Source organism: Drosophila busckii, chromosome 2R (assembly GCF_011750605.1).
Source record: "Drosophila busckii strain San Diego stock center, stock number 13000-0081.31 chromosome 2R, ASM1175060v1, whole genome shotgun sequence".
NCBI lineage: Eukaryota > Metazoa > Arthropoda > Insecta > Diptera > Drosophilidae > Drosophila > Drosophila busckii.
The window spans coordinates 4,021,768-4,035,148 of record NC_046605.1 but is presented as its reverse complement, the minus strand read 5'-3'; the positions used below and the strand labels follow the sequence as shown (position 1 = coordinate 4,035,148).

The 13,381-nt window shown below is 36.1% G+C and overlaps 3 protein-coding genes across 3 annotated transcripts; all 3 read right to left on the bottom strand.

Moving 5' to 3' along the window:
- Window positions 1–8,434: 8,434 nt before the first annotated feature.
- Window positions 8,435–8,867, bottom strand: LOC108596006. The gene is made up of 2 exons (XM_017981291.1): window positions 8,688–8,867; window positions 8,435–8,626 (listed from the first exon to the last, which is right to left on the bottom strand). The coding sequence occupies exons 1-2, from the start codon at window positions 8,859–8,861 to the stop codon at window positions 8,438–8,440; spliced, it is 363 nt and encodes a 120-aa protein (XP_017836780.1). The 5' UTR covers window positions 8,862–8,867; the 3' UTR covers window positions 8,435–8,437.
- Window positions 8,868–9,498: 631 nt separating this feature from the next.
- On the bottom strand, window positions 9,499–10,009 carry LOC108595970. Its single transcript, XM_017981257.1, has 2 exons — window positions 9,830–10,009; window positions 9,499–9,773 (listed from the first exon to the last, which is right to left on the bottom strand). The coding sequence occupies exons 1-2, from the start codon at window positions 10,001–10,003 to the stop codon at window positions 9,582–9,584; spliced, it is 366 nt and encodes a 121-aa protein (XP_017836746.1). The 5' UTR covers window positions 10,004–10,009; the 3' UTR covers window positions 9,499–9,581.
- A 340-nt stretch (window positions 10,010–10,349) lies between these two features.
- LOC108595786 lies at window positions 10,350–10,924 on the bottom strand. Its single transcript, XM_017981078.2, has 2 exons — window positions 10,699–10,924; window positions 10,350–10,634 (listed from the first exon to the last, which is right to left on the bottom strand). The coding sequence occupies exons 1-2, from the start codon at window positions 10,870–10,872 to the stop codon at window positions 10,458–10,460; spliced, it is 351 nt and encodes a 116-aa protein (XP_017836567.1). The 5' UTR covers window positions 10,873–10,924; the 3' UTR covers window positions 10,350–10,457.
- Between the last annotated feature and the right edge of the window lie 2,457 nt (window positions 10,925–13,381).

Below are 13,381 nucleotides of genomic sequence, written 5' to 3'. Positions count from 1 at the left end.
CGCGATTGTATTAGTTATTTTTAAACAAATATGCAGTATTTTGCATAGATAATAGATTTCTATTGTATCTATAAGCAAACTGTAGCTTATCTATTATAGTTAATACATTTGTGTTCGATTATTAGTTAAAGCATTAGATACTTTTGTACAAATTTGAAGGTTTAGGCTTAGATAGTAGATTTTTATTGTATTTTTTAGAGTAAGTAGTAGTTTGTTTCGTATAGTTAATACTTTTGTGTTTAATTATTAGTTAGAATGCAACTGCTGAACTCATTCTATCAAATGAAGAACAATATTTCACATGTTTTCTTTGTCTAATTAATATATTGCATATATTTAATATATAGTTGTATAATTAAATATATAGTTAATATATATATATATAATTAAATATAATTTATATAATTTTTTGCTGTTTCCGCTTTATTTTAACAGATTTCTTCATTCATTTTAAATCTGAGTTTTATTTCAAACTCTATTTTTTATTAATTTATGATAGCAAGCTAATTATAACGCAGTTTCCCAAGTTCAATAAACCCCGAGCTCATCAATGTCAGTCACCATAATTTAAATAGAAATTTTTATGCGGGCCAGATTGTTGTTATTCTAATTGAAAGAGTATTGAACTGCTGTTGTAAACTCTGTGCTGCAGTTTGTCAATAGGGACAACTTTTTAAGCTCTTAACAAGCTTTTACTTTGTCAAAAAGTGACATTTTTCCCACGCCACAAGCAGCGTGCCACATGTTTGTGGCATGTAAAACAAAAAACTGTGGCAGCCACAAATAAAAATACGTAAAATACTTAAAAGCAAGCAAAAAACTTTTGGGCTACTAGGTGGGGCAGGTGCAACGGCAGTTTTGACAGCTCATTTAATTAAAAATGTTAATTTGTGTGGCAAGTCAAGTGCTGCCGCTGCCGCTGCCGTGTGCCATAAACTAAAACACAAAACCCAAACTCTAGGGCCACCTAAGGTGTTGCCCAAAAGCGAGAAGAGCCCGAAGCCATTTTTATTGCCCTGCCCTTGGTTGCGAGTAGAAAACTAAAAATGGGGAACAAAGCGCAATGCTACAGATTCGTGTGAGGGGCTGGGGGGCTGCAGAGGCAACAGCTGCGTCATGGTGAACGACACCTTTCCAAACAGGCGCCTGGGCGAATGATGACTAAATAATTGAGTGTAAATTGATTGATTGTTGTGGTGCACGTTTCATTTACTTGTGGAATTCTTTTGAAGAATGAAATGTGGGAATGGAAATTGAAAAATTGTTGAGTTGCCTAAAGGTTGAACAAGTGAAAGGTTGTCCGGCATTTTGTATTTCATAGTCAACTCTAAATTGAACTACATACGAATCGGTTAGCACCTTTCACTTTGACTTTGTAACCTGAGCAGCTCAAGTGACAGCAGTGAGAAGTTTTACGTCATTTTATGACTGTAACTAGACTCAGCATAAGTTGCTACTATCTTATCAACTCTCTCAACTGCTACGCTTGCATTAAAAATTGCTTAATTCAATTTACTGATTAAATAAGTCGCAAATAAATAAAATTACGTGCTTGCTCTCGTCTCAATTTAAAATGATTTGCGCCGAAGAGCGCAGCGTTGACAAAATGAGAGACAGAGAGCAACCAACTAACGAATGCGAGAGCGCGTAGCCATAAACCGGTTGCCGAACCTCAAACGACAAAGATACACTGAACGTAGCTGCTGATTGGTCGTGCATTCAACGAACAGATAAACTTAACGCAGCATGCAATGGGTCGGTTATTTAACGAAACCAGCGACCAATGAATAACATTTGTGCTTCGTGCGCTTACATTTTCATGCTTCGTATTGCTGTTAGCGCGCTGTTAAGCGTTTAAATTGCTTGCTGCTGGAATTTAATGCTTTTCATGTTTTATTGGCAGGCAAGTTTGTTTTTTATATAAAGTATTATACTTTTATGCAAGTTTTTATAAAAAAATGTGATATTCGATTTAAGTAAATTAGTTTTTTGCAGCGTCAATGTTAAGTGCTGTTAACGCGCTGTTATGCTTTGAGTAGAATATTGAGCACTTGACAATGATTGGTCTGTTTGAAACTCTAGGGGCGTGTTCCTGACAAAGTTCGTGTGCGTTCAAAGGGGCGACTTTTTAGACAGGAGTTGTATACATATGTATATATATTTCAATATAAATTGTGGCGTATTGATTAATAAACGACAAGCGCTTAGTTGTAGCTACTAGTAGCTACTACTAACTAACTAAAGCTATTTAAAGTTAAATTTGTTTTTAGCTTAGCTCACGTTAGTGACAACTTTTAGTTAGCAAAAAGTACAGTTGCGCACGCTTATAACTAAAACATTAAAGCGCAAAACATTGTGGCAAAAATTCACAGACCTTGGGCTTTCCCTCATTACTCATTATGAAAATGACAGTAAAGAAAAATAAAGAAGCAGCATTTGTATCCAACCATTCAAAATCAGCCATATGGAAAGATATCTTTTCATGCGCTGAGCACACACAGCAAATGTTGAACGACGAAGCAGGCAAAATACACAAAACAAAGGAAAATGCCCGAGTATGCGTATGTGTGTGTGTGTGTGTGTGTATCTGTGAGTGGTTGCGTGTAGTATCTGTTGGAAACTCGAGAAATATATATTTTTGAGGGTTGCAGCGTCTGCTTTGAGCATGGGACAGTTGTGCTCTAGCGGCGCCTTCAGCTCTGTATACTTGAACAAATTATGGGGTTTTGTTTTATGTAAATGCACACAGAATATTTTTTGTATACACTTTTGTTTAACTAGGGATTTATGAGAACGGCACGCTTGTTTGCTAAAAAAATCATATTTGACTCTGCTCTGAATTTCAATGAGCAGCGCAGGCAGTAAAGCTTTAACTTTTTTTATGATTTAAAAATGATAATATCAGGCTGCTGTATATTATTAACTAGAAGCGCATAAATATAAGCAAATTTTTAATAAGATGTAGCTGAAGAAAAATGTTTTTTAGGTCAAAACATTAGTCAAATTGGCTATTGCATATAAAATAAACAGGCATATTAATAAATAAATTGTTGGTTAACAATTTTGACATATATCACACTAAAATAGCATAGCGAAAATATAAACAGTAATTAATTTAAATTGTATGATACTAAAAATGCGCTAAAAATGCCACAAGCTACAGCACTTAGCAGAGACATAAACCTTAAAGCAACTGCAAACTGTTTGCATAGAGGGCGCTACTTTTATGTGGTAGCGGCGTAACTTATCGTTAACTTTAGCACAACTTTAGCGTAGACACATTTTGTTTTTAGTACACTTTTGGACTTATAAGCAAAAGAGTAAAATAATAATAAATAAATTTTAAATTAAAGCTGAAAGTTTGCTTATTTATTTATTATTTTTTATTTATTTATTTTGTAGCTTTGAAATTGTAGCTTAGAATGAAATTTTTGCTCATCAATAAATTCAATATTAATTGACATTAGACAAATTTAAAGACCGTCGCATATTTAATTAATACCAACGCTAACGCTATGCTAGCAAATTGTATTGATACTTAAAATAACAAATTGACTCGACGCACAAGTTCATAGATTAAATGTTTAGTTAAATGTGCGTGTTTGGCTTTACAAATAATAACAATTAAATTTACACACTTGTAGCCTTTGCAGTTGGATTAAATTGACAGCGAAGCAGACTAAAGTATTTTTGATATTTAATATTTACGGCAATTTCATTTCAATTTCAATGCATTAGTGTAATCTGCGTGTGTGTGTGTGTGAGGCTTAGATACAGGTAATTGCCTTTCGATTTATGGCGCTCTCGCTCACTCTGGCTCACTCATATATAATGTAGTCAAATGAAAAGCATACATCATTATTGCAACATTTATGCACGACTAAAGTTAGGCCGAATGCATTATTTATGGCAAACATTTGTTGCAACGGACTACACGCCTCATGTGGCGATAAATAAGCTTGGCACAGTGATAACTGCCTAATGTGCTACGCGTGGGGATGCGCGAGGGATGGGGGGGTGGGGCAGGCCTTCTTTTCACTGGGGGCTGATTTAGAGTGTGTGCGGCATGCATGAAATGCCAACAGTTGTTGCCACTGCCACTGCCACTCATCAATATTGATGACCGAACACGCTTTGCCGTATGTTGCATACCACTTGCTGTTGCTGCTGCAGTTGCACTTGCAATTCAGCGTCTGCTGCCGTTATTGCTATTTTCGACAGAAAATTTGTTATGCCACAAATCCCCAGCAGCGCTTGTCAAAACTGTTGCACTTGCTGCCACACGTAACTTGACGACTTGCCGCCATTTGCTGCTCTTTGGCATTTGGCCTGCCACTGCCACAGTCGTTGCTGCAGCCAACAATTTGGCCACCCGTACAATCAGCCAAAATACGTAAATACTTTATTAGCTGGCACTGTGGCACACTGAAGCGAACACTGAAGCCTGCACTCAATTTATACAAATTTAATAAAGTTCAAACTAAATTGATGTTAGCAACGCAGCAATGCAAAACAAAATAAAATAAACGAACGGATGAAATTCCTTGAATTGCGTTGATATTTATGCAAAGCAATATAAACAAATATTATTTATTTAGAATAGCATTGCATGTGAAATTGAGTTTACAATAATATTTATATATATTTATTTATTCGTTTGCACATATAAATTTTAAAATTAATTGTTAGCAGCAGTATTAAATTCCTTATATGCATAAATTGGTTTCTCATTTAGAATTCCTAAAAGTCCAAGCTAGTAAAATAAAAAAGTGAACAACTTAAATATGTTTTAAAGAATATTATGTGATTATTTAAGATTTTTTTTGTATTATAATTCTGAGAATTAAATATGTGGCGGATATAGAATATATATTTTTTATTAGAATATTTAAGATTTCATTTTATAATTCGCAGAATTAAATATTTGGCACATAATCCGCATATAGAATAAACTGAAAATCTTGTATATATTTTTTATTAGAATATATTTTAATGCATTTAAATTTTTATGCATATTTCCATTTAAGATTCAACTTAATTGGAATATAAATTGCATTTATTTTTATTGCTCTTACTCATTTAAGATTCAACTTGATTGGAATACAAATTGCATTTATTTTTATTGCTCTTTGCTCTACAATTTTCAACCACTGTGCAGCAGCTGTAAATTTCTCTATATGCAGCCATAGCAAGTGTAGAAATTATAGAGCGCAGCATTAGTGACCTGGATTGGCATTAATTTTTAGCAATTGCCAAACTTGTTGGCTTATGGAATTTTGTAGTGTGTGGCATGTTGCTGCTTTTAGCTTCAACAGCAACAGCAACAGCAGCAGCAGCAGCAATATATACTTTGGGGAGTTGTTGTTGTGCCTGTTGTTGTTGTTGTTGCATGTAAACATTTGTGAAACGTGTTGTTAAAATAATAACAACTTCGATTGGTTTTGCACAAATGGCTATTTATTAAAAATCTATCGAACAACAACAACAAGAAAATCAGCAATTTAAGCGCCATAGCTATAGCTGTTGCAAGCAGCGGATTTGTGGCATGTGGCATGTGGGCAACTGGCAAATGTGGCTGTGTGGTCATGTGGCCATGTGAATAGCGGCAACTGCTACTGTCTGCAACCCTTCTCTGTCGCTCAGCTGTGTGGTCAGTGTTGTTGTCATGCTCCAATAACTGTTGCAGCAGCAGCAGCAGCAACAGACACATATGCCAGCGCCAAGACAAGTGTGGCAACAGAGGAGGAGGAGGGTGGGGCTGGGCAACTTGTGCTATAGTCCAGCTGCTGGTCAGCCAGGCGACATTTCCGGGTAGTTTGAAGTAATTGCTTTGCAAGCTGTTGCCAACATGACCTGACTGACTGCCTGCCTGCCTGCCTGCCTTGCTGCCTGCCACAGACTGTTGCATAGCCATTTTTTGGCGTGTTGGGTGCCAGTTGGGGAGCGCTGGGGGCGCTTTGGCTGCTGCTGTGTAGCAGCTTAAGTTAGGCATGCTAACCAAAGCGCTTGGCACACGTGGCGTATGGGAAATTTGTCAAAGTACAAAATATAAAAGGGCTAGGGTTAGGCATAGCAATTGTATATTGAATAATCGCTTAAGGGCAACTGTAAATGTAATTGCTGCTCAGGTTTTATTAAAATATTTAATTTATTTTATTTACTGTAGCACAATAAAAACAAATGTATTAAATTTGTTTGGGCGAGCTTCAAATAAATATTAAACTGCGAATTATAGAAAACTCTTAAACTGATCAGAATAAATACTTTAAAATATAAAATATATTTGATCGTATTGAAAATAAATGTGCAAATTATAGAAAACTCTTTAAATGATCAGAATATATATTTTGTATAGTAACTAAAATAATAAATTAAAAATATAAAATATATTTCGGCATATTTTAAATATTTCTAGGCGTATTAAAGAAAACTCAACAAATATTTCATTTATTTAACTTAGAAACTTTAGTTTGAAATTAAAACTAGAAAATTTATTTGGACGCAGTGGATTAGTAGAAAACTTTAAAAATTAGCAACTTTTATAAAATAGTAAATAATTAATTTTTGCTCAGGACCTTTTTAAAAAATATTATTTATTTTATTTACTGAAGAATAAAAAATCATATTTGGGCATATTTAAAATAAATATTTCTATGCGTATTAAAGAAAATGTTAACAAATACTTTTTTATTTAATTATATTTTGCAGACTAGCTTGAAATAAAAAATGCAAAATATATTTTGGATCGAAAATAAATATTTATGTGTGAAGAAAACTCTTAAAATGAGCAGAATATATATTTTTTATAATAACTTAATAACTTACAAATATATTTATATGTAAAATATTTCTGTGTATTAAAGAAAACGTCAATTAAATTTTGCACAATAACTTAAAGTTAAAACTATAAAATATATTTGGACGCAGTGAGCTTTAAAAATTAGCAACTTATATTTATTTCATTTTTTTCATAGAATTATTTTGCTAAAACTATCAGCAAATTGACAGCGATTATTTGCAATGCCAAGGTAATGCCAACTCTCAATTGCTCTAACGACTCGCCATTTTGTATTAGACTGCAGCTTTATAGAGCACACACGCAGACACACACACACACACACACATGCATAAGTAAAACTGCAGCTACGTGACTTTAAGCGCATTTTTCTTTTTCTCAGCTGCTGCGAAATGAACAAATTGTGTTTTCTCTACTTTTCTTTTTTCTGTTTCGATTGGCAACAGAACTGAAACTGCTGCTATTTATATATAGTAGTAGTATTCCTTTTTTTTGGGTGTAAAGTCAGTATTTTTTTTGGGCTGCTGCTGTGGGGCAGAGGTGGTTAGCTTAACGTGGCTGCCACATGGCGTCTGTATCCGTAGCGGCATCCGTAAACATATCCGGCTTTTGCCAGGCGTATCGCGCGTTTTGCATATTAACTAAGTGAAACATTTCGTTGACAACTTTTCAAACATTTGTGCGCCTGTGCCCCGTTTGTTGGTCCTGTGCAAATATTTATCTACATATAAGACAAACCTATATGCATACATAGGTATGTTGGCAGAGATTTCTATTTCTTTTTTGTATTTTGGGTGCTTTTGTCGCCTCAAGACGTTTTGAATTGAAATTTAAATTCGATACAAAACGCTGCCAAATAGGCAAAAGGGAATCCTTTTGACCGTATATCCTTTTTTTCCATTCGCTATCACTTGTCTTGCTTTTCTTTTATTTATCGCTTGTGCGAGGGTTGCAAATTTTGTTGCACCCACACTAGTGCCAAATGAGCCAAGGCCAATAAGTCCTGCGCCTGCCGGCGATTTAGCTGCCGCAGTCGTCTGGCTTGGCCAGGATTTGTGCCAAAATAGCTAACAGTCTATATACATATAATACATATTTATTAAATATTGAATGTTTTCTTTTACTTTTTTTTTTGTGCCCAGCTTGTTTCTCTTTTTTGTCTAGCTGCCCTGCAGGCAAAAGCTTCCTTTTTTTTTCTAGCTATACTTCAATCGTGTCCTTTATGCTTACGGCTCTGGGCATTACATGGGGGAGTTTGCGTGGCTGGCTTGGCTTAATATTCGGTCTATCTATATGCAGATTGATGAACAATTTGTTGCCCCCAAAATGGCAAACATCAGTGCGGCATTAGAGGCTCGTTTCACTAAATGCCGCATGACACTTAAATGTGTTTTTGCTGTATTTTTTATTCACTCAGTTAGTTTAGGATCCATAAAGTCTATTGCGTTAAGCACAAGCTTGCTGAGGGAAAATAAATATTATCAAAAGGTCGTTACAGTCAAACTTCAGTAGCAACGAATACACTTGAGTGCTGATAATTTTCTATTTTCCTATAAAGTTTACTGTTGAGGGAAATTATGTTCAAGCAGCGATTTTTATATATTTGTATTATTTTCTTGAATCGAGCACCATAAGGTTTATTTATAGCCAAGGTACAATACCCCAGAATACAACGGTAGAGTTCATGCATTGTCCAGCAGCGCTCTTCAGATTGATGTAGGCGTAACGATTGCCGGGACCACCGTTAAGCAGAGTAGGGACAGAGCCATTGCCCTGGCGGCAATGATCAATCACATCAATGAAGGTGAGATTGTAACCGAACACGGAACCCTGGAATATATAAACTTATGTTTAAACTGAAAGTTGTTTTATAACTCAAAGTAATACTTACGGGTGCTGGGTACTCAACATCGACGCTATAGGCGGTATTATTCCAAACGGGACGCACTTCTGTCTTATCGTAAAGCAAAAAGTCATCATGATTCTTACGTCCCCAGGTGGCGCTATAGGCCTGACTGGCAACAAACACAGCGAAGAGCAGAGCACAGCTAAGGAATAACTTCATGTTGAGTTTTAGAATTGATACTATGTACAGCCAAGTCTGACAACTTGCTTTTTATAGCTATAGATAAGCATTCAATTGATTTTCTATTTATGCCTATTTATGCTCGATCTTCACGTAGAGTTATCGGATTTTGATAACAATGCTAAAAACGTCACGCTAACATATCAACATTTATATCAGTTTTAATCACAGATATTGCTATGAGACGCCAAGCAGATCCACTTGACTGCGCGATTGGCTGCGAATAATTCACATTAAATATGTTATCTATTTTGCAAGAGAGGTGATTGACCAAAAGGTTTTTGCTTAGAAGATTTCGCTGCTAAGTTGCTGGTAATGAATTCTCCTAAAAATGTGCTAAATATTTTGATAGAAACAAGAATCGACTTGTTATTCCATTTAATTTTTATATATTTTGACATTTTTTATAAAAAATGGCAGTATATTTATTATTGATCAGCAAGAACAAACTGAGTCGTTGTTCGTCCGTCCATCCGTCTGTATGAGCAACAAGAGCTCATAGAGTGTAAGAGCAAGAGTAATCAAATTTTATATACAAGTTCTTCTATTTCTGAAGCAATATTTTGTATTTACTTTTTGGTAGTAAAACCAGCATTATCTTCAAGAGAGTCTAGTTTAGATTTTATTTAATTAGCAACATGTTGTTTTTACAATTCAATTTCATACTGAAGATTTTAATCAATTAAGTGCCAGGATGCTTTATGTCCAGGATACAAAACCCCAGAACTCAACAGTAGAGTTCATGCAATGTCCAGCAGAGCTGTGCAGATTTACTTTTGCGTAAGTAGATCCGATACCACCTGACACCAGAGTGGGAGTAGATCCGGTGCCGTTGCGGCAATGATCAATAACATCAATGAAGCTGAGCTTGTAGGTCATTTCCTCATAACCCTAGAAAATAGAAACCTATAGGTATAAAGTTTATTTAAAATTTATATAAGACTTACTGGAGGTGGGTACTCAATATCGACGCTATATGTGGCATTATTCCAAGCTGGACGTACCTCTGTCTGATCGTAAAGCCAAAAGTCATGAATTTTCTTGTGTCCCCAGGTGGCGCTATAGGCTTGACTGGCAACGAAAACAGCGCAGAGCAGAGCACAGCTAAGGAATAACTTCATGTTGAGTTTAAGAGTTGAAACTATGTCTAACTAAGAACGCACACTTGGTATTTATAGCGTTCAATTTAATGTAAATATATATAAATTTTAATCACAGATAATGCTCTGAAACCCCAAGCAGAACCACTTGACTCTTAGTGCACCGTTTGGGTGCAAAAAACTCACAATAAATTTGTTATCTATTGAGTAAGACCAAGAATTTTGGTGTCTTCGCTGTTAGGTTGCTGCTAACTAATTCGCCTAAAAATATACTACATATTTTTTATAGAATAAGAATCGCTTGCCCTTGCTCAATTGCTCTTTGGTATACAATTTCAATTTAATTTAATTCAAAAGAAACATTTAATTTAAGCTATGCATACAAGTTTTTTTTTTATTGAAATTCGTTATGTTATATTAACGTTTTTTTTTGTTATCGATTAAGTCAATCTAAACGCATTTGTTGCTCCCAGTTTTAGTAACGTCCCCAGATCTCAACGGTAGAGTTCATGCCTTGGCTGACCTGGCTGCGCAGCTGCAATTTGCACCAAGTGAAATTGGGACCGCCAGACAACAGAGAAGGCGAAGCACCAGAGCTGTTGCGGAAGTTATCGATAACATTGACAAAGGTGATGTTGTTTCGGTTGTTGCCCTGTAGATTCAAAAAAGGTGTTCGATAAGTATTAAACACTTTGAAATTATGTTGTTAAGCTTACGCCTTTTGGGAAATCCACTTGAACGTTCCAGTAGTTGTTGCGATTGGGCTGACGCACCTCAATCTGGCGGGAGAGCAAAAAGTCGCCGTTGACGCGTCTGCCCCAGCTGGAGCTGTAGGCCTGGCTGGCAGCAAAGACGGCGAGCAGGAGAATGCAGCTGTAAAGTACCTTCATGTTGAGTCTGTGTGTGTGTTGCTTGTAGACGCTTTGAAACGCTTCTATGTACAGCAATGAGCAAGAACTTGCTTTTTATAGCTGAGCGGTACAGCTGGCAATTGTTTGTTTTAATTAACTTTCGTTTACTGAGGCAGTTGTCTTATCGCAGTCGCTTCACACCCGCGCACAGCCGCAGCCAGGTGGGATCTTCAGCTGCAGCTATCAGCTTTTGATAGCGTTAGGCTTCAATTGTTATAGCTGCTGATTCATATAGCACTTTTGCCGCAAACATGTGTTGCCCTTCACATTGTGTGAGAAAAGCAACAAAATCAGTTTTCAAATGCTATCTAAGCTGCTTGACCAACACGCTTTGCTTTTTTTCAAGTGCTCAATTTGTTTATCAATTTGTTGATTTTCTGGGAAGTACTCGCAGCCAAAATAAATATGTTCCTGGAATTATTAATAGCTAGCAATAATATATGTATTATTGCCATACATATGCTTAAAGTTTGAAAATGATTAAAATTCATGTGAAATTTATGCAACAATTTCATTTAATCTGCATATATAAAGTTGTGCTTAAGCTTAGGCTTGTTTGTTGCTTACGTGTATCAATGTTTACTATTACGCATTTATTTAAAGTAATTATTTGTTTATTATAATTTGCCTAAAAGCTTTTGTGGCTTTAATTAAAGTTGCTGCCAATACATGAACAATGCAGCAGCAGCTATTAATTAACAATTGCTCATGAAAAGCTAAACAATTATTAAAACAATAGCAACGCATAGCTGTAAATTTACTTGAATTGCAGATTCAGTTCATTATTATACAAGAAATTCCTTTAATTATGCCTCAAAGCCAGTTGAGCTTTATTAAAATGATGATGACTAATGTTACGAAATACTCCTGAGCATTGTCTGACCTTCTCTATTAATGTGTGTGTGTAACTACATACAGCAGCCGCCAGAGGGCGTAACGTCTGTGCGTCTTATCTGTGTCTTTGGCTGAATATTTATTGCAAATTATACAGCAAAGCAAAAAAAAAGTGAACTTAAGATGAAACTGAAATAAAATCTCATTACTTGCAGCATACAGCTGATAAGGGTCGAGCTGTGGCTGGGGTAGGGTGTGTGGTAGTTCTGTTATTGAGGGTTGGGCCGCCAGCCGACATATTTGTCACTTATGAAAGGGATAATTTGCTACGCTTGCGACAACAACAACAAACTCACTTGGGAGTTGAACAATGCACTGACGTTAAGGGTTGGGGTAGGGGGCAGTGCGCTGCAGTTGACTGTCGGCATTTTTATATGCAAAACTTGTTAATCACATTTTATTGACACGAGTAGCAGTGCATGAGCGTAGGGCAGCGAGGGGGTGCGACTCTGGTCATAGTGGGGGGTGTCGTAGCGCACTCGAGGGAATCGATTTCCATTTTTAAATTGGCCAAATTAAGGGCGGGCCTGGCGACTGCTGCCAAAGCCATTGAACGATAAGCAATTTGTACACACACACACACACACACACACACATACATACAAGCTATGGCAAGTCGACAATTGCCAAATTTAAAAGCAATAAACGTGCGAGCAAATTTCTGCGCTTTATGTGCAGCTGGCTTTTTTGACAAGCATGTGCCACAAGCGTGGAGGGGAGGGGAGGGGTGTTGCATACGCGTGCCGTTACTCACCCTGCGCTGCGACTTTGGCTCTTTATACAATCCGGCATTCCATTGCTATATATGGACGCTTCTCCCTTTCATTTGCCTGCGAACCTTTTTTTGCTTTCATTTGCGCAATTTTTGTGGGGTGCAAGTCTCACCCCTCACCCTGACGTCTTTGCTGCTGGTGAGTTCAAAATGCGCTTTTGCTAAAATGTCAAGTGCGGCATGTGCACTTTTGACAGTTTCAGTTCATACGCCAAGTCAGTCAGTCAGTCAGTCTGTCTGTCTGCCTACTTATTCTCCTTCTTCTGCTTTGGTTGCCCTTGCGACCCTGACGAAACAGTCTTTAACCCTAAAACAGCCCCATTCACATACAAATTGGCAGCCAGACACGTAGCTGTAATAAAAATTGCAAGCACCAAAAAATAAAGCAACAAAAGTGTTGAGCATTGCCTGACTAGAGTATACGCTTTTCAAAATTACAACTGACAAATAATAAGAGTTAGATAATGAGATAAGTTTTATATTAAAAAATTAAAGAACAGTCTGAATTGAGTAGAAAATACGCTTTGGAAAAGCAGAAATAATAGGATATTGAACTATCAGCCAATTTAGATGCAGATTTTATATAGTTTTATATTAAAGATTTAAATAAGTATTTGAATTTGGAATTGACTAGAACGCTTTGATACGCTTTGGAAGCTTAAGAAGCAGAACTATTAAGATATTAAGATGCATTTAATATTAATATTCGTTTTATTTTTATATTAAAAATTTAAATTTTATAATTTTTAAGCTTAATAACATAGAAAATTTGCAATTGCCTAACTAGAATATACACTTTAATAAATTAATCAAATTCATTAT

Bases quoted from the DNA above. Each gene is read 5' to 3' on its own strand.
- LOC108596006 (XM_017981291.1), bottom strand. From the start codon at position 8,861: ATGAAGTTATTCCTTAGCTGTGCTCTGCTCTTCGCTGTGTTTGTTGCC. The intron at 8,627-8,687 runs GTAAGTATTACT...TATATATTCCAG, and splicing joins ATGTTGAGTACCCAGCACCC to GGTTCCGTGTTCGGTTACAA.
- LOC108595970 (XM_017981257.1), bottom strand. From the start codon at position 10,003: ATGAAGTTATTCCTTAGCTGTGCTCTGCTCTGCGCTGTTTTCGTTGCC. The intron at 9,774-9,829 runs GTAAGTCTTATA...TCTATTTTCTAG, and splicing joins ATATTGAGTACCCACCTCCA to GGTTATGAGGAAATGACCTA.
- LOC108595786 (XM_017981078.2), bottom strand. From the start codon at position 10,872: ATGAAGGTACTTTACAGCTGCATTCTCCTGCTCGCCGTCTTTGCTGCC. The intron at 10,635-10,698 runs GTAAGCTTAACA...TTGAATCTACAG, and splicing joins AAGTGGATTTCCCAAAAGGC to GGCAACAACCGAAACAACAT.